This window comes from Carettochelys insculpta, chromosome 8 (genome assembly GCF_033958435.1).
Source record: "Carettochelys insculpta isolate YL-2023 chromosome 8, ASM3395843v1, whole genome shotgun sequence".
Lineage (NCBI taxonomy): Eukaryota > Metazoa > Chordata > Testudines > Carettochelyidae > Carettochelys > Carettochelys insculpta.
Window position 1 is genome coordinate 16,636,138 of NC_134144.1, and position 25,897 is coordinate 16,662,034.

The 25,897-nt window shown below is 41.6% G+C and overlaps 1 protein-coding gene across 3 annotated transcripts in view; it reads left to right on the top strand.

Moving 5' to 3' along the window:
• The window catches only part of HECW2 (HECT, C2 and WW domain containing E3 ubiquitin protein ligase 2), a 250,554-nt gene that overhangs the window by 63,005 nt on the left and 161,652 nt on the right, over window positions 1-25,897 (top strand). For 2 of the 3 annotated variants that reach the window (XM_075002118.1, XM_075002120.1), the window contains exon 2: window positions 18,858-19,202. In XM_075002118.1, coding sequence (XP_074858219.1) covers window positions 18,911-19,202 — 292 coding nt within the window. In that variant the 5' untranslated portion in view covers window positions 18,858-18,910. Of the gene's footprint in view, window positions 1-9,767; window positions 9,867-18,857; window positions 19,203-25,897 lie in introns of those variants that run through there. The other variant, XM_075002119.1, reaches the window with a different exon arrangement.

Here is a 25,897-nt window from a genome sequence, read left to right on the forward strand (position 1 = left end):
TTATTGTTAATTTGTACTCTGGAGGACCTCATGCACTGTGCAAATTGGACAGGATAATAAATTCAATACTATGCAGTCAAATAAGTAAAGTACTTCATTGTCATAAGAATGCCCAATGCGGGTTGCATAGGTAAGTTTACCTTTCGCATTTCCTGACTTTTAGATCCTTAACTTTCCCACCTGAACATCTTTATAACTGTTTTTATATGGTGAACTTTCTTTTTCTTGGTTGTCACTTGACAATGAGTAAAACATCTTCCTGTCACCCTCCTCTTTGCGAGTCTGTTGGTGGCTGATCAGCCCAATTCTGGAGCCACAAACCTTGTCACAGAAGGGGCAGGTGTTGGTGGCTGTTGGAGGGGTGCAGGGCAGCTTTTGCCGCTTTTTTCTCCTTCTTTGCTTCATCTCTTCTGCACTGCAGTGGGACCTCTCGAACTGCACCACCCTCTTCATGGATTACTGCTCTCCACTGGGGACGGTCCTGGGCAAGGTTCTGCTAAGTGTTGACACCCATGCTGCACTTATTCATGTGTACCTTCAGCATGTCCTTATATCACTTCCTCTGGCCTGCAACACTCCTCACTCCTTCCTTCAACTTGGAAAACAGAATCCCTTTTGGAAGGCGCTGATCAGACATCTGGACCACTTTACCAGTCCAACAAAGTTATTGGTCAATGATAATGGCTTCAGTGCTGGTCATATTTGCTTCTTACAGGACACTAGTGTTCATGCGCCTATCCTCCCAAGAGGTATTTAGAATTTTCCAAGGCAGCGTTGTTCAAATACCTTTAAACGACACTTTGTATGTTGTTCAGATTTCACATGTGTACAGTAGTGTTGGAACAACCACTGCATGGTATAAAAGGAGCTTTGTCTTGGGATAGATATCCCTGTTCTCAAAGACCCATTGTCTCAGGCAGGTGAAAGCAGAGGGTGCATGGCTCAGACGATGCTGGATTTCCACATCATGGTCAACTTTAGTGGACAGATGGTTTCCAAGGTATGCGAAGTGCTTCACATTTTCCAGCAGTTCTCCACTGACTTCAATGGAAGGTGCTATGATTGTCTCGTCAATGAAGGTTGGTGGAGTACCTTGGTCTTGTTGATGTTCAGTGTGAGACCCAGATTCTAGTATACTTCAGCGAAGGCACTTAAGGTGGCCTGAAGGGCTGTGGGAGAAAGAGCAGCAACCCTAAAGTCATCCACGTACAGAAGCTCCATGATTGAGGTTGTGGATGTCTTGCTTTTATCCTTTAGTACTCTGAGATTGAAAAGCTTCCTGTTCATTCTGTGGACAATCTTCACACCATCTGTAAGCTTGCTATCAATGAGGTGAAGGATCATGGCGAAGAAAATGCGGTACAGTGATGGAGCAACAACATAGCCTTACTTGACTCTATTTTGACCCCAAAGGGGTCTCTTTGGGATCCATTGTTGCTCAATACTGTGTCAGTCATATTGCCATGAAGCAGCCTTAAGTTGCTAATGAATTTTTTGGGGCAACCAATCTTTGAGAGGATGGCCCTCAGGGCACTACAACTGATTGAGTTGAATGCATTGGTCAGGTAGATGAAACTCATATATAAGGTTTGGTTGTGTTCACAACATTGATCTTGCATTTGCCGGGCAGTGAAGATCATGTCTGCTGTTCGTCAGAATTGTTCCTGGGAGAATTTCTTCTGAGAGCGGCAGGAGTCAGTTTGCAAGGATTCAAGCTAAGATGTTCCCTGCTGTTCCCAGGAGGGAGATGCCATGATAGTTTCCACAGTCCTCCTTGTCACCCTTCTTGAAAAGACTGACAATCAGTGTGTCTCTGAAATCTTGTGGCATCTGCTCCCTCTCCCAGATTTTGAGAATTGGGAGGTGGAGCTGTTTGTGGAGCTCTGGCCCAAAGACTTTGGTGGGGATTCCATCTAGTCCAGTTGCCCTGTTGCACTTCCTCGCTTTGATGGCAGCTTGGCCCCCATTCAGGGTAAGAAGTGTTGCAAGATCATCTCTAGGCAGTTGCTGAGGGATAACAACATTCATACATATATAAAGATATTGTTGTATCCTAATTTGGCTCTCCTGATAAATTGCTGCTGCTTTTTATCATTTTAGCTTTGGTAAGATTATTGATGCCAAACTGCTAAACAATGAAATCTTCTTTTATCCTCCCCTGTTGTCCTTGTTTCTTATCTCTTTGGGAGGAACAAGAGTGACTTTGAGTCTGTTTTGTTTAGGAGATTGTATGTGATTAGGATTGAAGTCTTCACTCTTTCTGACAATGTATTCAGTTGCATTACATTCTGTCCACTACCGAGACCATCGGCACTGCTCCGTGGAGTGCAGACTCTATCTAAACATCCTGGTTCTGTGTTGGTTCACTGCTGTTGCACGCTAATAAATTTAGGTATGTTGTACTAATGAACTTTTTTTGTGAAGGATACATTCGTCTGACTCATGGTCTGAGATAATGTGGCTGGGGGGGCAATTTATATCTGATGTTTCTTACTAAAGATTATTAAATGTTTTGTTTCTTGAAATTAATAATTGCAAATGCTGTCATTTAAGCTGTTTAAAGATCATGTTCAATACTGTAATAGAATATTTTGTGCAATCGAAAACATCAAAACATTCAAGCCACCCATAACAGTCTAAGCTTAAAATATCTTCATGAGGAAAATGGCACACCTACAAGAGAGAACCTGAAGACCTTTCCTTGAAAATGTGAAAGCTAATTTGATCTGCAGTTTGTATTTCAGGTTTGTTTTTTTTAAACGTTCTGCTCTGTTTCTGAGTGCTCATACTGTGACTGCTGCTGAACCGCTATTGAAGGGAAACAGAGAAACTTACAACCTGTAGTATTAAAATGTTTTTATGACTCCGGGGTTTGTCAAAGATAAGCCCTTTTCCTCTTTCTTATTACAGATTGGATAAAATTAATGCAGCAAAAGCATGAGTGAATACAGTTGTTGCATCTCCCAATGGTATTAATGTGACCTAGTAGTTTGCTAATATAGTGATTGAGTCTTGTGAGTTCAGGTTTAGATTGCAAAATTTAAATTACATTTGGAAGGTATGAAATTTTACATCACTTTATTAAATGTCAAATTCAGTTAAAACTATTGGAAGCTGTAGGAAAAATGGGTTGATGAAGATAAGGTCCTGCTTTTTTGTTTTTGTTTTTGTTTTTTTCTGTTTCTGAAGAGTTGGTGTAAAATCTACCCCTTGGTAAAAAAAAAAAAAAAAAAAAAAAGTCATTTTAATTTTTATTGCTTTTTCTTGGCCATTTCTTTACTGTTTTCTGTAGAATTGACCTTTAATTGTAGTTAGTGCACAACTGGTTAAATGCTTCCCTCTTTAGATGAATCAGTTTTGTATTCAAACAGTATATTGTGCTTGTTTTGATCTTCATGCTTTCTAAGAGGGGCAGATGAGCTATAATCATATTCCTTTTTTTTGCTGGAAATTAAATATTACTTAGCGTTGATCCCTCCCTGTTCTGTCCCCAGTTGAAGGGAAAATTAATTCTTTCATTTCTTTCTTAGTTTTGAGAAATCTGTCATGCACATAATATATTTTATTAGGAAGCTGGGGAAATCATGGCTCAATTGAAGTCCGTGTTAAAACTCCTGTTGATTTAAAACTCCTGTTGTTGAAGTCCATGTTAAAACTCCTGTTTGAGGGAGGGGCTTCAGGGTTTTGCCCTTTGCATTTCAGTTTCTTCAAGTAGTGTTCCCATGCACTGCCTCTTTTGCTTGGGAATCCATCCTAGCTAGTCTTAGCTCCTCTACTGTTTGGGAGATTCCCACATACCTTTGAAATACAAGAACTGCACCTTTTTCAAAAGTTGATCTTGAGTGGTAGGGGTGGGTGGGAAACTAAGTTTCAGTTTCTTATGATAGAACAAGTCCTGCAGCCAGGCTTGGATACCAGCCCAGAAAACCCCTCTGTACATAAGCCTCCCGTGCATTTTTGCGCTGTAAACATATGCTTAGTGCCCTGACAAACCTCTGTATCACTCAGACCTTCATGGGAGATGTGTGCAGAGGATACCAACAAAACTGGATCAAGGTCCCTGAAGTCATCAATGCCTTTGGCACTGTCATCACCCATTAAACATTCTGCTAAAACAGTGAGTATCCCTTGTAGCAATGTAATTTTCTTAAGTGGGGCCACTGAAGCAATCGGCTTTCTCAAGATCTTCTCTGGCCTCAGTAGAGCAGTATAGTGTCTCGACCCACATCTAGTATCTCAGGAATTTAGGTATCCCAGGTGCTTGTTTGTTTCAGACAAGCTGTATCCTTTTATAGGGTACCAAAAGGGCATTTTCTTGACCACCTTCCTGGAGACAGAAATTCCAGGACATTTTTGTGTCCATTCTCACTGGTATGACCAAGAGTGGATGTTCCATCCCTTTGCCATAAGGTCCACCATAGTGGCCAAACTGAGACCCATGGGCTGCTTTTGCTAATAATTCTTGCCACCATATTCTATAGTTTATAGCTGTTTTACTCCATGGAGGGGGATTACCTCAGTTCCTACAGGAGCTAAAACAGTGAGTATTAAATAAGGTGAGTCACTACAACTAAACAAATCTAGAGAGACACCACACCTTTGAGTAGTTTGCGTATAGTGGCACAAGATGTGTTTTCCAGAGACTCAGGCTGTGTTTACACTACGAGATAAATTCGAATTTAAGGCAGTTAGCTTGATATTACCACATGACTGTCTTCACTGTAGATACAATTAGCTCAATTGAGGGAGAACTAATATAGATGTTACAATATAGTCCGTACTGGATGGGTATAGCATCAAGCTTGAATCCAAAAGGTGGATTAAAGGCCAGTGTGGAAGTGCCACGTCTTAAAATTGAATTTATTATTCTCCAGAGGTGTCACATATGTCACCTACAATGCCCTTCAGTGCTCTGCTCTGGCCACTACTCTCCAGGTGCACAGAAATTAGGTAACAGACTGAATTTCAAATCAGGACCAGGAGGCCTGTGGCTGTGGGGTTATGTTTGTATTAGAGTCTGAGAAATGTCTGTCTTTCTTTCTTTGCTATTAGCGCTGTGAGTGCATCTACCCATTACAAATAACCTCTGCATGGATTTTGTGGTTCTGTCTCTACACTTATTTTTTTGTTGTGCTGCCTGGCACCAGCCACTGCACCACATGGTTAGAAGGCTGTTGTGGGAGTAGTGTTTGCAGAAGAGGCTGAGAAACTTCTTCTCAGTGGTTTACATTTGTGCGCATACCCCCCTCACTTCTCCATAGGCACCACACAGTCGGGGTCTTTCCCACCCTCAACCATATCATGTGGGTAGCCCCCGACCCAATAAAAGGACATGCCTGCCATTTGGTGCTGTCCATGCTGCCAGGCAGCACCATGTCCTGGCTTGTGCGTGGTTAGGACTCCAAGGGCCAGAAAGAACTTCGAGGCCTTGCAGCCGCCAGTGGTAAGTCTCCCCAAGCGGCTAAGACACTTACCCTGACTTACCCTGACGTACTGGGGCAGTACTTCAACTGGCTTCCCCACCAAAAATATTTTGGGGCCTTTCTGTTGCTGGGGGTATGTCTCCCCCAGCGGCTAAGACGCTTACTCTGACTGCTGCCCCCACTCAGCGATCATCTTTGTTCAAGAATCAATTTTAATAGTTTGAAGAGGCAGAATATTCTCATGCCCAATATTAAGCTTTACTGTCCTACTAACATCGCTCCCTTTGGGGAGTCTCCCTGCTTTCAGATCTACATGGGAGTAGATTACATCTGACACACAGATATTGGAAATCGTAACATCAAGTTGTTTCATTCATTTCACCTCCATCCTTTCTACCCCATATCCCATTTCACTGTCCCCTTTCAGAGACACATCTTATGATCATTTGCTGACACGAAGTAATGTATGTTCTATTTCTAGGGGCCATAGAAGTGGTTCTCTTCCAGCACAAAAGGACGGGATTCTATTCCAAGTATTTTCTGGCCCACAAAAAGAATGCGGGATAGAGGCAGATATTAGCTGTTTGGGAGACTTCACAAATTGAGGATGGTGCTCTCAAGCTGAGATTCCATTGTTACACTCTGAGATTGTTTTGCAGCCTTTGATCTTTAAGTTGCATATACTCCATGTTGCAATTCACCCCTTTCACAAGAGGCTTCTTTGATAGCTGCGATCACTTCCAATACTGAGGGCTTTTGTTTGAGAGTATAACTGGGACTGTTGAGAAGCAAAAGATCATGGTAGTGGTAGCCACTTGCCTACATCAACTTGAAATAAGAGTCTTTCCCTGTCTTTGCATCTATGTTGTTATTAATACGTTTGGATTGCTGAAATTTGCATAGCTGCAACTGGGTCCTCAGTACATACTTTCTCTCAGTATTATGCTTTGTTTCATGCTTTCAGATCAGATGTTACTGCTGGCATTTCAGTTTTGCCTTCTGACTCTGAAACCACCTCCTCCTTTTGAGGATGTTGCTGTGGAGTAACCTGAAGTGGAGCACCAATATACCGCTCATCCAAGGAGGATAATTTACTCATCTTGTGCCAGAACTGGAGTTCTTTTAGATGTTGTATCCCTATGGGTCCCCCACGATTCACTCTGCTTTCCCCTGTTTCAGAGTCTTGTTTCATAGGGCTTCTTGAAGAAGAACTAAGGCCAGTATACCCATGCAGTTCTACATAGCCTCATTATGTGGCAGCATGTGTGAGGCATAACCAAGGGCTAAACAGGTATTTCTATCAAAAAACTCAGTTTCAGTCTACATGGGACAGATGGAGACCTGAAGTGGAGTTGCCATAGGGTCACATGCCTTGAGGAGTTCTAGTTACTGCACAAGGCAAATAACTTCTCGTTTGGTGTCAATATAGTGGACTAATGAGACGCGCAGATTGCCAATTAGTCTTTGTAAGTACCTCATTGTGGGGACAGTCAGGAGAAATAAAACACCTGTAGAGTTATACCTCCCACTTAGTTAATGCATTGCTTTTAATTCTTTACATGTGGGGCCATAGCAGATATTTACACGTGTAGATTTGTTTGGTTGGCTGATGTAATGTAGCAGCATTATGAGCCAGTGGTAAATGCAATATAACGCTTATTTGTGGTATTGATTTTATATGGGTGTCATTGGACTTGGACTCCTGATTACTGCAGCAAAGTAGAAACTGACTGTACAAGGGAAACCTGAAACTGCCTGTACACAAAGTGATGCCCTTTACACAAAGTAAACCACTTGGGGAAACAGTGTGTTCTATCTAAAGTCTTTCCACTATCGAAGTCTGGTAACTTTTTAACAACTCTTCAGACAAATGTGAGTTTCGTCTTGATCAGAGATTGCTAATTAGTTTAGGAAAGGTAGCCTACAACTATGGAAAGGAGAAATGAATTATGTACATCTTGATATTGTGGAAAAAAACAGCTATCACTAACTCTCTAATGGAGTCTGTTCCTTGCTTGTTTGAACGTGTGCTGGTATCAAACATAATCTTCAGTGGGCAAGGCCAGTTGGAATGCATACATTATTGAAGATCACGTGACCACAGTTTTCCCAAACCTTATAATGGAGATGAAAGTATCAGATTTAAAATTGAATTGTAGAGACGAAGGTAGCTGGACTTAGATTTTTTGGATATTGCAGGGATTCCCCTGAATATCATTTATGAATTGTATGTCCAACTTGCCATTGTATAAAAATAAATAAGCTTCAATTAACCTTCCGTATGAAATAATTATAATAATTGCCAAGACTGTCACTTAAATCTTCCTCTTTTTAAGTGGCCATAAAATTTGTTTGCTGTTCATAGATGGCATGTTGCCTCTAAGCACTGTCACCATTAGCACAGAGGATTACCCATAGTAGAAAATGATGCTATAGCGAGTAATCAGTGACTCTAGAATTTAAGTAGTAAAAAATGTTAGTTTTATTTCTATCAGAATAATTGTTTCGAAAAGTAAATTATGTCTTTTTGGCTGTGCCATTTCTGTCTCTTCAACACCCGTGCACTTTCTCTGAAGTTTGCCAGTATCCCACTGCAGACTTAGTGCCGCTGCTCTCTGTTCTTTGTGGCTCTGCATTTTGTTTCTTCTGCCAGAGGGAGAGGCACAAATGTCGAGCTGCTCTTTTGCTGTTGAAGTGGTATGCATCTGCCTTCATAATTGGTTCCTGTGGAAAAAAGCAACAGGAGTAGAAAAGTTAATTGAGAAGGTCTGAAATGGCATTTATGAAGTTCCGAAGGTGTCATCCCTTTAACAGTAGGAGGATGTTGCAAGAAATATAGGGGGCAGGAAATATCCTGATATCCACTAAGAAATTTTGCTGCTTTTAGACATTGGGAGCACCAGGACGTTGTTCTTCATAGTGATTCTTAGGCCTCTCCTTTTCTATGGTAGCTTTATTTCCTGCAATGATTTGAGCTCCTTGGGAGGGAAGACTGTACGGAGCAGAGAAGGAGCCCTAACGACTAAGGGTGAGCAGGCTCCTAGAGTTTCTTCTTAAAGAGCAAATAGAGTGTTACTCTTCTGTTCAGGCCTCTCTTAACCTCCTTTCATGCCCTAAAATCTGTGACTGTGTACACACAACAGTTGATACATAGCAAAAAATTGATTATGTTGAACGTGAGTTTGTGCTTTCCCAGCCTATGGCAAAACATGCTTTTTCTGTTTTTCATCTCCTTTATACAAGGATAAATGGGATGAATATTTTGAGACAGTCTGTGACCTAGCATCCAAATGCTAAACTGAAGGCAATAGCATCAGTTCTTGCAGGGGAATTCAGCACAACCAGTACACTGCAATTAGAAATGTGCTTTTCATTGTCATGAAAACTGTACATCAAATCTGGGGTAGCAACTATTTTGATTTGTAAAGTGTACCTTGAGTTTGTAATTAGTACAGAATACATTATGCAAGGTAGAGCATATAGATAATTGTGGGTGGAGCAGATGCATGAAGGATCAAACATAGCCATTTAATAGACAGGGAACGTTATTGGTGGAGATATGAAAGACACCCTAAGAAAATAAGGTACCATTTGAACACTCCACCAGGGAACTGTAAAGAGAAATGTAGGCTGAAAATGGTGACAACATACAGTCATAGATCACTTCAGATCTCTGTGACTCTTTCCCCCATACCATTTGTTTGTCTTGTCTGTTTAAATGTTAACCTCTGTACAGAAGCAGATTAGGGATTCCCAGTACCAAGGCTGCAGTGTGGGTCCTGGTGTTGGGGTTCCCCTGCCATTCCTGGGCTTCTGTGGGAGTCCATGGTTTGGGCACTGGGGATTTTCCCAACTCACCTGCCTGGCATTTCCACTGGAGAGTGAGATCAGGCATGGGGGCTTCTCCTGCTGTCCCACAGCTGACGATCTGCCCAATAATATAGTGTATAGACAGAGGAAAAAATACAGAACAGCCTATGTATTTAAAAACCTTAGGAGAAATTTCAGACAGTCTAAATTATGTGGTGGTTTTGTAATTAGAGCTAGTATTCTAACATCTGAGCTGAGTCATCAAATTTATGTCATCTGAGAACTGAAGGAGACAGGATCACTCTGTCTGCATCTGCTTTATGGAATATTTATGGTTTTGTATGAAAACTTTGACATGTAATTATAAACTTACTTTAAATATCCTTGGGGGATTGCAGAAGTAAACTGTAGTGGTGTTTTTCCTTTATTAAAATGGAGCTGAGAAAATGGGTCAGCAAATAGAAGTTGTGGGTTTTTTCAGTGGTATGGACAAACCTCAGAGTGAAAGGAACAGAAGAAAATGGATCTGATCTAGACAAAATAGTACTAGTGTGTTGTTACTGCCTCTTCATGGTTTGCTGTCCCACATCCTCTGTTTTGTGGGTGGGAATGGAAAACAGGAAGATGGAAAACGTGAGTGTGTCTGTATTTTAGATACTGGATATCTTTCTCCTTATCTGTTTCAGATTGACAGAGGAAATGTACAGGAGAGGAGGGGGAAAAAGAGGGAGATCTATGTGGAGTTTGAAAAGTGCTGTAGGAGTGTTTGTTTTTGTGAAGCTTGATAGGTCGTGATTGAACTCCCTGTGCACGGTAATGGGTAATAACCTAGGCAATGGCAGAGGGTAGCAACCTGGTACATCAGGAGTGCTGTACTTATTTGTATCTACGTTTAAAATGTAACCCAAGAGAGTCACCTTTGCCCAGCCAAGGGAGCAATATGGCATTGCTGGCACTGACTGAACTGTGTGCGTTGTCACAGGCATACATTCTTAGAACCGTTGTAGAGTTCCACCAGTTGCTATTACAGTGCTTCATTTACAATAAGCCTTGCCTGATGCCTTCAATCCTTACATAATTTTGTAATTTTTGGGGGTTTTCTCACAATCATCTGTGTTAGCTACTTTTGCAAGCCAGCATGATGCAAAAAGGGGCCACACACATAGCTGAACAGTTAACATCACTGGGTCAAGTAAGAGATCTATCAGGACACCCCAGCAGTGACTTCTGGCAACCTCAGCAATTATTGGTGTATTGTTGGAAAGCTGTCTAGTCTAAAGCTATGCTTACTGAAGAGCCTAATAAACTTATTATTCTCAGGAAAGTATCAGCATAAGCCAAAATTTTTTTTTTTTTTGGATGAAGAATTGAAATATGTGGAACTGAATATTTTTTCAGAGCACCACCAGGTATTCTTTTTAAAAATCTTTTTTATTACAAGGAAGCCTGTGAGAAAGAACTAAGCCAATGCTATTCTATGTGAGCAGACAGTATTCTTTGACTATAAACAACTATCAGCAGAAAAGTCTTAATTAAAAACAAAACTATACAATTTTTTTAATGAAGGAGACAGAAAATTTCAGGAATAGCACTGTCAGGCTGGCATGGAGTTATCATGAAACCTTCGTCAATCACTTAGCTGTTCTAAGTCTGAGAGAGACAACTGCTTAGCTTTTGTGAAGTACTTTGACTCTCTGCATACACTCAATACTACTTACTGCCTCTCTTTTTTTAAAGTAACTACTGACATACAAGAAAAGGTGAAGAATATAATACAAGCAACTCTGCACCCCAGCCAGCTCCCAGCTGCAGGGCTGCCAGCATCCCTGCCCTGGTTTTTGGAAATCTTTTGCAGGACAGGCTGCTCCTGCTAGGGATCCCATGGGTGGGGCTGTCTGTCCCACATAAGTTTTCCAAAAATCTGGCAACCCTAGCTGAGAAGGTTTTAAGCCTGGGGGCAGGGAGGTGGGGTGGGGCTGAGAAGGGTTTAAGCTGTGGGGTGGGGGGGTGCATTTTTCCCAGGGGAGAACCCCCCCCCTTTTGACTTCCTTAGGTCACAAAGTCGTCCTGAATTTGAAAATAGGTCCCCGTCTCGAAAAGGTTGGGAATTTCTCTTACAGAACACTTTAATCTCTCAGGACATACAATATTGGACCTCAGGGTAACAGTATTTTTACGAAGAGATTTTAACACCAGACTACAGAGGGAGACATCTGAATTGGAGTTCATTTGCAAGTTTGATGCATTTAGCCTCGGGCTCAACAGGGATCTTATGTATTACAAGGACAATTATCTTATGTATTACAAGGACAATTTCCCTGCCTTTGAGATTCACAGGAATGTCAGTCATTCTGCTTAACTTACCCTTTTCAGAGATCCTTTTAATGATAGGTGATACCCCTCCTGATTCCTTCCCCCTTTTTTTCCCATTTTCTTTCTGCCCCTCTTTCTTTTTTCTCCCCTCCCTGCTTTATATTTCCCTGATTGCTTATTTCTGCTCCAGAGTTTGATGAAGTGGGTCTTACCCACGAAAGCGCATTACATAATACATTTATTATAAGAAAGGAAAAATATGGCCAAACAAAAGGAACCAGACACATTATAAAGAAAAATATTAGGTTAAGTAAAGTTAAGGAGCGATCACATATGTAAAAAAGTTGAAGCAAATGTAAAGTACAGAACAAAATACAAGGGGTAAAATAAGACAAGGAAGAGAAGTCTTTGAAACAAGGATATCAAAAAGTAAGCAGCATTCCTTGAAAAATGTTGCTCTTATTTTGCTCTAAAGATAATGCTTTGAAAGTATAATGTTACTTAATTGGTTTCTGTACTTTCTGTCCACCTACTGGGGGAGAAGCTTTGGATGGTTAAACTCTTCCAACAGCATTGTGTCTTCTAACTACATGTTGAAACACTGTTGAGTCATGGTTACAGAGGAAAAGTGACACTGGCAGTATTCTTAGAGCAGCTAAGTCAGTGGTGTCCAATAGAAATTTACTGGGCCATAGGCACCCGCTGGGATTATTCATGGGAGTCATGGCCTCGGCTAGAGCCATGGCCGCATCAACAGCACCATGTTTGGGAATCCCTCTCTATAGGTTTATGTGTATTCTGATTCCTGATGTCTGATTTTTGTCCATTCATCCTTCAGCATAGGGACTGTCCAGTTTTTCCAATGTACATGAGGGGGGCATTGCTGGTACATGATAGCATATATCACATTAGTGGTTATTGACCCTTGATGTACATAGTTTCTTTCCATTGTTTCTGATGCATATTTGAAGGGAAAAGAAACCTTTGTTAGCTTCACTTTAATAAGAGTGTTAGATCCTCCAAATAATTACATTGCCCACTTATTTTGTCTTGAATTTTCCTGGGGAGAGGACGGGCTGTCTGGTGACAATTATAAGCCTTTCTTGAGAAAGCTGTGGAATTGTGGGTTGCTTATATAGAAAGGACATTGTGCCAGCAAATTTGCACAAAGGCCTGGACAGCCATTCACCACTGTTCGTTGTGAAGAGAATTCTTGCAGCAGTAGTCAGGCCAAAGAATCAGAACATGGGGGGTCAACCAATTGTCTTCAGATGATATGAGCAAGAGGAACTGTCTGCTGTGATAGTAGTCAAGGAAAGGAGAATTTTTACAGTGAATGTTTGTTGCAGTATTTTAAATTGAATGCCTACATGGAAGTAAAAGGTTTTTGGGCTGCAGGGATGACCTGTTTAGTAGTGGATGGGAAGAAGCTCAGCACCTACCACCAGCCTAATAAGGAGAAGAATGACTTCCAGAGATAGTGGCCATGAAGCTAAATTTTGACCGTGGGGTCAAAAATGTAAAAAGGATCCCCATACTTTTTCTATTCCAGCTGGCTTCAGGAGTTGCTGGGAAAGTGAAAGAAAATGAGTGAGTGGTTCAAATAATACTTGAACAATTTTGTAATATTTAAAATTAAGTTTTTAATTAAAAAAGCTTTTTCTTTTTAAACTAAAACATTTTGCAGCAAAGATGCCAAGAAGTTCATTTTTTGCAGTGAATCTTTGCCCTTTTATTACAGAGTTAAATGTTTTTATCAGAAACAGTAATTTTTTCCCCCCCAAAATCACTATGGTAACATTTTCAAAAATGTTTTAAAAATAGTAGAAATTGCTAAAAACTGTAGGACAACAACAGTTGGATCTGGTTGAAACACTGAAAAACAGGAACTTCTGCATTTTCCATGGAAACATATCCACATTTTTAGCCACCCCTATTCATATCCTGGCATGGGCCTTCTATTTTAAATTTTCTGTTTTTCCATTTAGTGTTCCCTCTAATCTTTTTCATCCATATGTGGATTTTTTCCATCCATGTGAGGAATGAATTTTTGTGTGCACTGAGGCATGTGGAAATGTGCACCACAAATGAAAACAAAAAGCCCAGATGTGGCAGTCTGCTAATCAGTTGGGCAGCATTTGACTCTCTCCTGAGTGGCCGCAGAAGCATGCAGCTTACAGGGAACACTGGCTCCATCTATAAATCTTTGTATTTAGCTAAACAATATTCTACCGTCTAGGAGCCAGTATGTTTGTTTGTCTATTTTTGTTTCCCTATTTGTGACTTCCTGTCTTAAAATTATTTGGATTTGCCTATTCTTTGGTAGCAGGGAGGAGGGAATGAAAAAGAGAGATTGCAGGCATCATTTTCTTTTGGGCTATCAGCTATGTTCCTTCATGAGATTCAAATGCAAAAGCATCTTGCTGCAGATAAAGTTGTTTTAGAGAATGGAGAACCTTCCGCTCATTGTACCTAGTATCCAGGATACTGTTTTACTCATCTTCCTCCTCTTTCCACACTGACTCAGTATGTGACGTTGTTCTTCTGCCAATGGAAATTGAAAAATTAAATGTGGTCATTTTCACTTCCGTAACACCGCCAACATTCATCAACCCAGCATGCTTATTTCACAGTCATTTCTATACCGAAGGTTTGTGAAGTAGTTCAGAGGATGACCAGCTGTGTCTCTGGGCCAACCCTTTCACAATCTATTTTGATGATAACTGTGGGAAGAGTCTGTCTAACAGGTCCCTACATAAACAAGAGATGATTCAATGTTATGACTAAGATGAAAAAGTCAATATGTAAACTCAGTGTGTTTGTTTTTTTGTTATTCACTTTAGATGTTTTCAACCGTCCACTTATTTTTGGGATTCATGGACTTTCTTTCATGATTTCAAATTATTTAATATTTGTATATGCTTTGGTATATGACTTTGTTTTGCTATGAGAATTAAATTAGGTAATTTTTCCCATTCATTCATTCATATATATAAAGTAGATTTTTTAATCACATTTTTTAGCAAAATTGCTCCCTTCCAAAGTCAGTAATTGAAGCTTATATTTATGTCTTGGATGTTGTTTTAAATATACATATAATCCTGAATTTGTACCAGTGGGAGTTAGTGAAGAAATCAGTCCTACTTCTTTTTGATACTTTGGGAAGTATTTTAAGAAGACCTTGATGGCCAGATAAACAGATTTGATACTACTACACACAGGATTCAATATTAATTGAAAACCAGTGTGAAACAAATGGTCCTCGCTAATTTCTCAATGGCCTTAGAATAAAAAGTATATAGAATTTATTTACACACTCAGACAGTTCATCGTTCCTGGTCAATGGGAGCTGCAGAGTCTGCACTCACTATTAGAGACAATACACGGAGACCTGCTTTCACCTCTGCCCCCACAAGCTGTAGGGATGATGCTGGTTGTAATATACACACCCGCTGGGTATGGTGTACTGATCTCTCTAGTGGCATCACTTACAGGAGATTAACGAATAGTGACAGAGAGAGAGTCGTGTTAGTCTGTATTCTATCTAAACCAAAAAAGCAGTCAAGTAGCACTTTGAAGACTAACAAAATAATTTATTAGGTGATCAGCTTTCTTGGGACAGACCCACTTCTTTTTGTTTTGACAGTATATAGACTAACACAGCTCCTTTTCTGCTGTTATTCTTCAGGAGATTAATGAGTCTGCTGTACATCCTTAGCTAATAGCTAGCTTCCTTTTGGCTCATGCAGTGATCTCCAGAGATCCCAGGTTTGGTTCCCCCTGCAGATGACTAGAGTCTGCTGGTGTTACTCTGGCCATTTCTGGAAGTAGTTCAGAGGCAAGACAGGTAAGAGAGCCTGCTTTAGCCCCTTTGTGCTGTTCGACTGTTAAGATCCAAAGTCTTTTGATTTGGCTGAAGTGGCCTCTGGGAAGTAGGTGTGTGGCTGTGATTCTGGGAGACTCCCAGGGAAACTATAAGTCCACTGATAGCACCCAGGAAACCAATCCCCAAAATGGACCAAAACCCCAAGTAAATCATTTTACTCTGGGTAAATAATTTTACAGGGAGAAATCTCATAAGGTTAGCCCTCTCTGTCAGTGAAAGAGAGAAAGGAGGCACTATGGCCACTCCCCCAAGGTAATAGTTATTTGTACTGGGCTTGGTAGTTAAACAAAAGTGTTTTTATTAAGTATAAAATGCAGGATTTAACATGCAAGTGAAAACAGACAGATCAAGGTAAGTTAATGAGTCAAAATAAAGAACTCCAGCTAATTCTAATCCAATAAGAAACATGTCATTTACCAATTCTTTCCCAAAACAGCTGTTCTTATCTTTGGACAGAGTTTTTCTTTTTCTGACCTGGCCCCAGCAGCTTTGCCTTCATCCTTTCACTGCAATTCTTTGTTCTGAGGTTTCTTCATGTGCATCATTTCAGGGTGGGGAGGCATTTTCAAAAGCCATCTTAAGATGAAAATCTGATTGCTTTCCATTTTCCAGTCCTTAAATAGACTTTTCCCCAGAGTGGGAATGCTTTGTTTACTCTCTCACTCCCATTGAAAAGTACTAGATTCAAGATGAATTCCAGTACCAGGTTGCATGGTCACATGTTTTTTTTGGATCAATCACAATTTGGGCTTACAGGAAAAATAAAACCATTCATGGGTAGTTGTGTTGAGTATTGGGCCATTAAGTTCCTAAAGCATCACTAATGACTCTCGTTAGCACATTTAGAATTAAAACTTGACTCATATTTCATATTTCTAATATCATATACAAGAATGAGACATGCACAAAAATAGAATATACACATTCAATAGATTGTAACTTTAAAATTGACATCTTACATGACCTGTTTTGCATAAAGTGTTTAAGTTATTTATATTCATTCATAATTGGGGGCCTTTGACACTATTTATTCTAAATAAATATGTAGTGTTGTAATTTCGTAGCTAAAGAAGAATTTTGTTATTTTATGGTTTCTGCTTTTTTTTTCTAGTCTTTGCACAGCAGCTCCTTGTTTCTTTCTTGGTGTACGAGTTTTAATATAATGTGCATGCTAGATTTTTGAATGCCAGCAAGACTGCCAGAGACAGTTTGTGCAATGTGCTTCAGTTTCAGTGTATTGAACAGTCTGTATAGATGGCTGCAATGATAAATTAATGATTGAGAAGCTTTATTTCATCCACATGGGACTTCTATACACTGAATCCCAGTTTAACAAACCTTTTAAATCAAGTTGAATACCCAGAAACCAGCTGTTTCAACATAGGCCCAAGAAGGCCAATAACAGAATACTACCTATAGCCCCCAACTCAAACCCCTGCAATTCATCATTAAAAACCTACAACCTATTCAGGATCATGATGCTACACTCTGGGAGGCCCTCGGTGATATGCCTGTACTCTCCTATAGACAACCTCCTACCCTAATGAAGATTTTAGGGTGCAGTCACAGGCTACAGATAGTCCCCAACTTACAAACAGATTACGTTACGAACACCTGGTCATAACTCAATTTGGTCATAAGTTGTAAATACCTTTATTCTGTAATCCCTTGAGGTACGTGAGGGTTGCATTCAACAAACTATCACATACCTTGAATTTTGTGTAATTTGGGGAGGGCTTGGTTTGGGGCCCTGGGAGGGGACAAGGGGGTTAAGTCTGGGATGGGGTGCATCAGGGTGCAGGGCGGCGGGGGTGGTGGGGGGGTGTATTTGAGCTGGGGCTTGCAGGAGTTGGACCTGGGCAGCAGGAGGTTGGGGTGGGGGTTGAAACCGGCTGGGGGTTGGAGCTGTGGGGGTGGTGGGTAGGGGGGTTGGAGCTGCAGCCCTGGGGGCTGGGAGACCCGGGCGCAGGTTGAAGCCAGAGTACTGCGTGCCGGGGAGTGTAAGCTGGGGCTGTGGGGGAATGAGGGGGTTGAATGGGGTGAACAAGGGAGGTGGGGGGGTTAGCTGTGGGGGTAGAGCCTCCTGCTGTCAGCTGCTGCAGGTACATGAGTCCCAACGAGGGGAGGGGAGGTGAGCTGGGTGGCGGGGTGTTGAACGGGGGGTACACCAAGGCAGGAGTGTTGAGTGGAGGAGAGTTGGAGTCCTGACGGGGTCTGGGAGCTAGAGCCCCAGGCGGGGGTTGAAGTCAGAGCCCCATGTATGGAGGCGTGAGCTGGGGCTGCGGGGGGACTGAGCCAGGCGGGCTAGGGGTTGAATGGCAGTGCACCAGGGTGGGGTGCTTGAGCAGCGGGGGGCAGGTTGGAGCCCCGTGTGTTCTGATCTGGGGCTACATGGGGGTTGTGGGAGTTGGGGCCGAGTCCACAGGGGTTGGGGCTGCGTGTTGGGGTTTGAGGCCCAGGTATGTGGTGGGGGGTTGGGGCACAGGGGTTGAAGCTGGGTCCATGGGGGTTGGAGGGAGCCCCCAGTGTGTGGCTGGAACCCCCCACTGGGAGAGGTGAGCTAGGGTGTGCAGGGGTGTGGTGAGCTGGAGGTTGGTCATAAGTACAAATGGTTGTAAGTTGATGTGTTCCTAAGTCGGGGACCACCTGTATATCGCAGTAATACTAATCCTGGAACTTTTCCTTGCAACAAACCCCATTACCAACTTTATCCACATATTTACTCTGGAGATACCATCACCGGACCTAACCACATTAATTACAAGATTGGGGACTCATTCTCATATTTCTTGACCAATATTATATATGCAATTATGTGTCAGCAATGCCACTCTATAATATACATTGGACAAACCGGGCAAACGCTTTGCTAGAGAATGAATGGACACAGAGCAGACATAAGGAATCTCAATACACATAAGCCGGTCAGTGAACACTTCAGTGGAATGGGCTATTCTGCTAAAGACCTGAGAATATGCATCCTACAACAGAGACTTTAAAAACAGATTACTTAGAGAGATTTGACACATTAACACTTGGTATGAACAAAGACAGCAATTATCTCATGTATTACAAAGACTGCTTCCCTTCCTTTGATGTTCCTTTAATGATCTCAGGCAAGACACTTGACATCTTCCACTCCTCACCCTCCTTCTTCAGTTAATTTATTTGATTTGTCAGTTTTCACTGCAATTTTTTTAGACTTGTGTTTTGCTATATATATATGTCTGGACTGGAAGTTATATAGATCTGAAGAAGTTGGTCTGTCCCACAAAAGCTCCATCTGATAAATCATTTTGTTAGTTTTTAAAGTGCTACATGACTGCTGTTTTGTTTTCTTTTAAACCAAGTTCTCTCCATATGGAGCTTATCTAGTATCTTGTCCTTCAGCTCTAACACTCGATATCTTTCTTTGTTATTTGCAGGTTCCTAAGTGAGAAGTTTTTTTTTACATAGGCTGACGTGAGAGAGAGACAAGATGGGAAGTTCAGCCAGAGAACATCTGCTTTTTGTGCGACGTCGTAATCCTCAGCTACGGTATACTCTGAGCCCAGAGAACCTGCAGCGTCTGGCATCCCAGGACACTATACCTGAGAACATGAACTTACAGCGTGCCAACAGTGACACTGATCTAGTGACCTCTGATAGCCGCTCCAGCTTGACAGCAAGTATGTATGAATACACCCTGGGGCAGTCTCAGAATCTTATCATTTTCTGGGATATTAAAGAAGAAGTTGACCCAACAGACTGGATAGGACTGTATCATATAGGTGAGTCAGAACTATTTATTAATTTCCTGCAGTGTTTGGTCCTTCACAACCTCTCTTCGACTATCATTATCTGCAGTGGTACACATGGCAACAGAGTCTATAGATAAAATATGAGCTGCAACTGTACAAAACTATCCTAAAGCTTTCTCTTTCCCTCTTGGTTCAGTGACGTGAAAAAAGTTGCCAATTAATGCAGATCTTGGTTGGTTCCATAGTTACTCCTATATGCTGAAATGAAGCTTTAGACAACAGAGGCTGTATGCGCACACAATTTTCTTATTCCTGCCTTTAATTGTGATTGGTTGGTTGGCTGTGTTACTGATTTGGAAATTTAAGGTGTTGGTTTTTACTAGTCTGATTACACAAAAGAGGTACACAGTCAACAGAGCTGTTAGCGGTACCACACCCTCAGAACTCAGAAGAGATGTAGAAGAGTCTCTCTCTTCTTTATCTCATTCAGAGTATTTCAGGTACATTAGCTCATTAACAAAGTAATCCTTTCTAAAACTGTGACAAATTAACGATAAAATTGTGTTTACAAAATACATTTTATGTGCCAAATGCTTCTAACATAGGGACTAGTATCTATCTTTTTTTCACTTTAATGTTTATAAGTACAGTAGACCCCTGAGATACATGCACTCTCATCAGTGCGACACTGAGTGATGGGGAGTTCGTGCCTGGTGCCACTCAGCAGAGTGGGGAGACTGACCAGCTCTACTGTGCTGGTCAGTTTCCTGGCTCCTGTCAGGGGTGGCAGCTGACTGGGCTGCCGCCACTGACAGGAGACTTTCAAGTGCTTATTAGCCTAAGTTTTACTGAATGGCTAAAGTTAGTGTGGTAGAAGGAATTTCTACCAAACATATTGTATTTCTGTGTCATTAGGAGACATAATGGCTACATCTACACTAGAGTTTTGTAGGCAAAACTGTGGTTTTGTTGATAAAACTTGGAGTATCTACACACAAGGTGTTTTGTTGATAGAAAACGTCAACAAAAAAGCCATTTAGACACTCCGAGGGGCCTTTTTGTCAACAGAGCTGATCAAAAGATTGATCTGTTTTTATGCGTAAACACAATCAATGTGAATCAACAATGAAATTCACCTGCATTAAGTAATGATGAGCAGAAACCAGCTTGTTGCTTATATTATTGCCAACAATCAGAATTTCTGTATGTAGTGTTATAATAGCATGTCTGATTTATGCTTTTGATTTTAAATATTATATAACTACAGGTTGAACCTCTCTAGTCTGGTATCCTTGGGACCTGACTAGTGCTGAGCAAGAGAATTTGCCAGACCACGTGGGGTTAATATTCTCTAGTGGTATTACTAATACTTCCCCTGATTACTGTGCTCTTAGAAGACATTTGGCAGTAAATTGCACCTAAATAATAGCACAGAACACTGAGAGCCAGAACTGTTGGCTGTAAACAAACTTTATGGGACCACAAGAAATTTGTCCACACCCATGATACATGGCTGTCCAGATAACTAAAATCATGCCAGATTACAAGTGTTACTGGGCGAGAAAGTGCCAGAGTAGAGAAAGTCAACATGTAGTTGTTTTTATTGCCTTGAAAAAGTTGTTTAGCTGCAGAACTATTTCAATTATTTCTTTGTTTGCATGTTTAGCGTCTGGTTTCAGCTACTTGTGTGTGTTTGGCCATCTTTGTCGCTGGTACTATATGTATATTTTGCTGGTATTTGGTTAAGAAAGTATTAATCTATTTTAATTTTTATAGTGTAATTGGTTCATAATGAGAGTCTTTCTTGTTATTGGTATATTCCTAGCAAATGGTGGGGACACAAGAAAATTGCAGATAAGTGTCATTGCTGCTATTTACAGATTTGGTTGGTTGTTTACAAATTATTGTGCTGTCTGAGTTTCATCATGATGAACTAGAGGTTCAACAGCACACTTTATCTGTAAACTGGCATGTTCCAAAAGTTGTGACATTGCAGCCTTCTAATTCAGAGAAGAATTGCAGTGTGTACAGATCCTTAGAAAAGTAAGAAGAGAGCCATGTACTCTATATAACTGGGGGACTGTAGGAGATGGAGAAGTGCGTTTCCAGAAGGGCTAACTCATCTTCAGTTAACTAAACCATTTCTGTTCATAGCCTGACAGTGAGAGGTATGAAATAATTCCATAATCAATCAGCTTTTGAGCTTGACTTCCTCTGCCTGGGATTTGCCTAAAGTTGGGTTCCTTTTAACTATTTAGTAGCCATTTTTAAGATCCTAATTTGAAAATGATGGTGCTTGGTGGCAGCCAGAAATGAGAACTGAACTATATGTCATTAGTACTGTAGGTATGGTTAATTCTGCAGAGCGGTACCTGCCATTCCTGCCCTGCGCACTCCTTCTCCCCTTCCCCAAGAAGGAGCAAACAGTTTCATTTGGAACTAAACGGGTTCTTCCTCTTCTTTTTTCCAAATTGCCATAGTTGTGCTACTTACATATTTTGTGGTGTTGTGCTCACTTACGTTTGTAACAACTTTTCCTTTAGCTGACAATGCCACTGTGTTCCATCTGTATATTTGTATATAAAACAATGTACCTGCATTAAGGAAGACTTTCTATTTTGGTACTAGAAACACTTATCTGAAGATTGGGGTATTTTCCTACCTAAAGATGATAGAGTTATCTGCCTCAGATTTAAAGAGAATCAGAAGTCTACTCTGGGCAAGGTGTCTCAATGGAGTGTAATAATAGGGAGAAATGCTCTTAAACGGTGTTAAATATTTGTTCTGCATTTTTAGCACACCAGTTGCAAATGATGGGAACTGCCTGATTGTCCCTGAATAGCCTCCAAACAAGGATGATAAAATAAGTGTTTCACATGAGCACTTGCTTCAGCATTCGGCACCTGTATTTTCAAAATGTCCATGTTTTATATTGGGTCAGTCTCCTTATCGCTGTCTTTACCTGGGTGGACCTCATTGTAGGTGGCCATTTTAATCATTTTCTCTGTTGACTATTGAGCGAAAGAAGAGGCAACTAGATCGTACAGTTGATGCTCTAGTCCTTGTTCTTTTGTGGATGAGAGATAGGAGTGAATTACAGACCATTCTTGGCTTATTTGTTTTAATGTAACTGTTGGAGTGCTCTAACTAAACACCTTGATTTTAACAGAATAAAAGACAGCTTACCACCTGGATGGAGCTCATTAAGCGGCACTTCCTTGTAATACTTTATTTATGGAACAAAATTATTTATAGCACGCTGTTTTGACCCATTCTGTGTTGGTCGAAGGCATGGTTTTATCTGATCAAGTGCTGCTTACTGGATGTACCCAGGAGTTATGAATCACTAAACAAAGATTTCCTTGCCACTGAGGACTCACAGCCAGAATAGACCCTGCCATTACTGCCCTCTCCAGGGCCTGTCTCCAGGTGTAAGAGGCCCAGACTACATTGGGAAGGTACAGTTTGAATCTCCCATCATCAACAAGAAAGAGTCTGGCCCTGGGGATATATCTGGATGAATGCCCAACACTTGTAATAGCAAATAATCCTGTGAGAATGCTCAGAGCTAGCTCACAGGACACTAGTAACAGGAAAACAAAGAGCGTGGGAATGGGAGGGTAAAGATTATGGGGAAAACAAAAGCAGTACAGGTTAAACTTCTCTAATCTGGCACTCTTGTATGGCAGCATCTCTAGTTCAGCATTTTAGTTAGCTGGATATCCACTTATCGGGGTGCGGCCAAGTTTTCAAGGCCCCATAAAGTTTGTTTCCAGCCACCAGGTCTAGCTCTCATTGTTCTGTGCTGTTATTTAGCTGTAATTTACCCCAATGTCTTCTAAGAACCCAGAAAGCAGTTGAAGTGTTGCTAATGCTGCTAGACAATATTGACCTCCCAGGGTTCAGAAAATTGTCTTGTTCAGCCAGATCGGTGAGTCCGATTCCAAAGGTGCTGGACTAGAGAGGTTCAACCTGTAGTCTAATATGGAAGAAATATAATGGCCTGGAAGAAGCACTTTCAAGAAGGTTAATGTATTAATTTAAAGAAGCTATGACTCATCAAAGCATGAATAGTATGCAGCACTGTTTCATGGTAGTGTGTTCTTTATTAGGACTGTGGGGTAACTCTAGAGCACAATTTAAATAGAAGGTTTAGTGTAAATCAGGATTGTAGGGTTCAAGAGCTTTGGAGCCTTTCCATTTCAGGTCAGACAAAATTAAAAAGAAAAAGCTTTCATATAAGCTGGATTTAGTACACTCAAGACAGCAGTTCAGATTTGACAGAGAGATTAAAAAAATTATAGGCACCTTATCCTATCCACAAAGCCTTTCTTTAACCCTATAACAAAAGCCATATGACCTAACATGTCTTATGTCCTAGAAAACCCTGATTATTTTTGGTTTCTTTTGTTCAACTTAATATAATGAAATAGCAAAATGTTCTGTTCTATAGATGAATTTTCTTTTCTGTTTGATTGCATGAGGTATTTTTCTATGCAGGTTGTACCTGCCTTATTCAGCATGCTCAGGACCTGACAGGTCCTGAACAAGAGAATTTGCCAGACAATATGAAGTTAGACAGTTTAGGCTCCTGGGGATTCCCACCGGGCTCCAGACAGCCCCTGCGTGTGCATGCGTGCGTACACACCACCACCACCACAGGGCAGGCGGGGACTCCAGCTCTCAGCCCTGTGGCAGCCTCCCAGCCCCCATGGCAGGTGAGGGCTCCAGTGCAGGTCTGTGGCAGCCTCCTAGCCCTTCCTGCTGTGGTGTAGGTGGGGGCTCCTGGTCCCAGCCCCATGGCAGTGTTCATCCCCCGCTGCTGCAGGGCAAGCAGGGGCTTTGGGTCCCAGCCCTGCAGCAGCCTCCTAGCCCCCACTGCCGTGCTCTAGTTCCCAGCCCTGTGGCAGCCTCACAGCCCCTGCTGTTGCGGGGCAAGCAGGGGCTCCAGGTCACAGCTCCACATGGCAAGCTGGGGCTCCAGTCCTGGCCCTGCTGCAGCCTCCCAGCCCCCACTGCTGCGGGGCAAGCAGGGCTCTGACTCCTGGACTCACAGCAGCCACCCGTCTCACAGCCATGGGACAAGCAAAGTCTCTGCTGCTAACCATGCTGGGGCTCCTGCACCTGCCCACTATTGTCTCATTTGGCAACATCTGTGGTCCTGCCATACTAGGCATGTTGCTGGAAGAGAGAATACTGGATTTGAGAGTTGCAACCTGTACTCTTAAATTATCATTTCCCTAATTTTTAAAGATGTGCTGGCCATTAGCTTCTAGCGATTATTTTGTGGTCACTTTTTTGGCTACTGCTAAAATCTGTGTGGTATCATTTTGGCGCTTGGATCTGTGTATAGTAGGGCAAAACAAGTTTCCATGTTTTGCTCCTTGGAAGTCAATAGGAGCTTTTGACATAGTTTTCAGTGGGAGTAAGAGTAGGTATTTGGTTTAGGTGGTAATTTGTGTATTATAGGTTGGTAGTTTTTCTAGGTGCCATGAATCACTGTAGTATCTTATTTTGTTCTACAGGTAAGGTTGGAAACTCTTCTACTTAGAACTCACAGTGGATGCTACATTTGGCTTAAATAAATAGCTGTTTTAATTGTCTTAATTTCCATCTGAATGTATTGGCCTATTGATCCTCAAGTGAGCAGTCTATATTCAAATGAGGATTCCTGTTGATTACTGCGGATTCTTCTCTAGTGACTGAATATTTGTCACATGAACAAAGCTTTTCAGGACTGAGCCCTTTGTGTTAGAAGGATCTATATACTTTTCCCCTCTCTCCATATGGCTGCTCCATGTCAAGACACTAGGGTTACTGTAGAGCCAAACACACACTAGTAATAAGCAGTTACGGCAACATTTACACTCGACTCTCCCCCTCTCCCATCCTATAGCCTTTACAAGCCATATTTTCCCTCCACTTACCAATTTCAGTGCTAGTTCTCTCTTCCTTATGGAGCCTGAATCTGATTTATGGCTATATAGCTGCCTATTTTTCCTCACCACAAAATCTGATACTTCCCTCCTCCCACTCTTTAATTTAGTAGAGTCCTACTCAGAAACCAGTGTAATCACAATGGAACACATTCCATATGTGGGCCCTGCATCACAATAGTAGAAGGAATGAAAATAAAGTACATTTTCCATGTAGTCTAACCACCAGCAGTGGACATCTAAATGCCTATGTTAATATCAGAATAAACTGACCGTCATTAACCAAGGATGACCCTGATGGCTTGGAGAAGGTTTAGGCTGGGGCTGAGGCATTATCAAGACACATACGTACTCCAATTAATTTTATTTTATGTTTCCAAGATAATCCTGTATAACAGGGTGCATGACCAGTCTCTCCACCCCACCTTCGGTGCTGGTTGCCCTCCCATATCAGGTGTAGATGCCTCAGGGTAATGCAACCCATGTCATTATTCACCTTAGCTTGTCCCAGCACCAGTGCCAAACTATATACAGTCTTTACAGTGGTTTTTGCCCTCTTACAGGCAGAGTCACTCTTCAGCTAGGAGGGCTCCAGCTCCCTCCATCACTGACCATTGCCTGCCCCCCTCTTCTGGCTCTTCCCAGTCTGTATAGCACTTCGTTTGTCAGGTATTGTCTATCCTCAGGTCAGCATCAGGCTTTTCATCAGCCAGATTCTTCCCCTTCATTGGAGCTGGCAGGGCAGGGGCTAATTAGTTGTTTTTTCTCCTGGTGAGGACAGACACATCG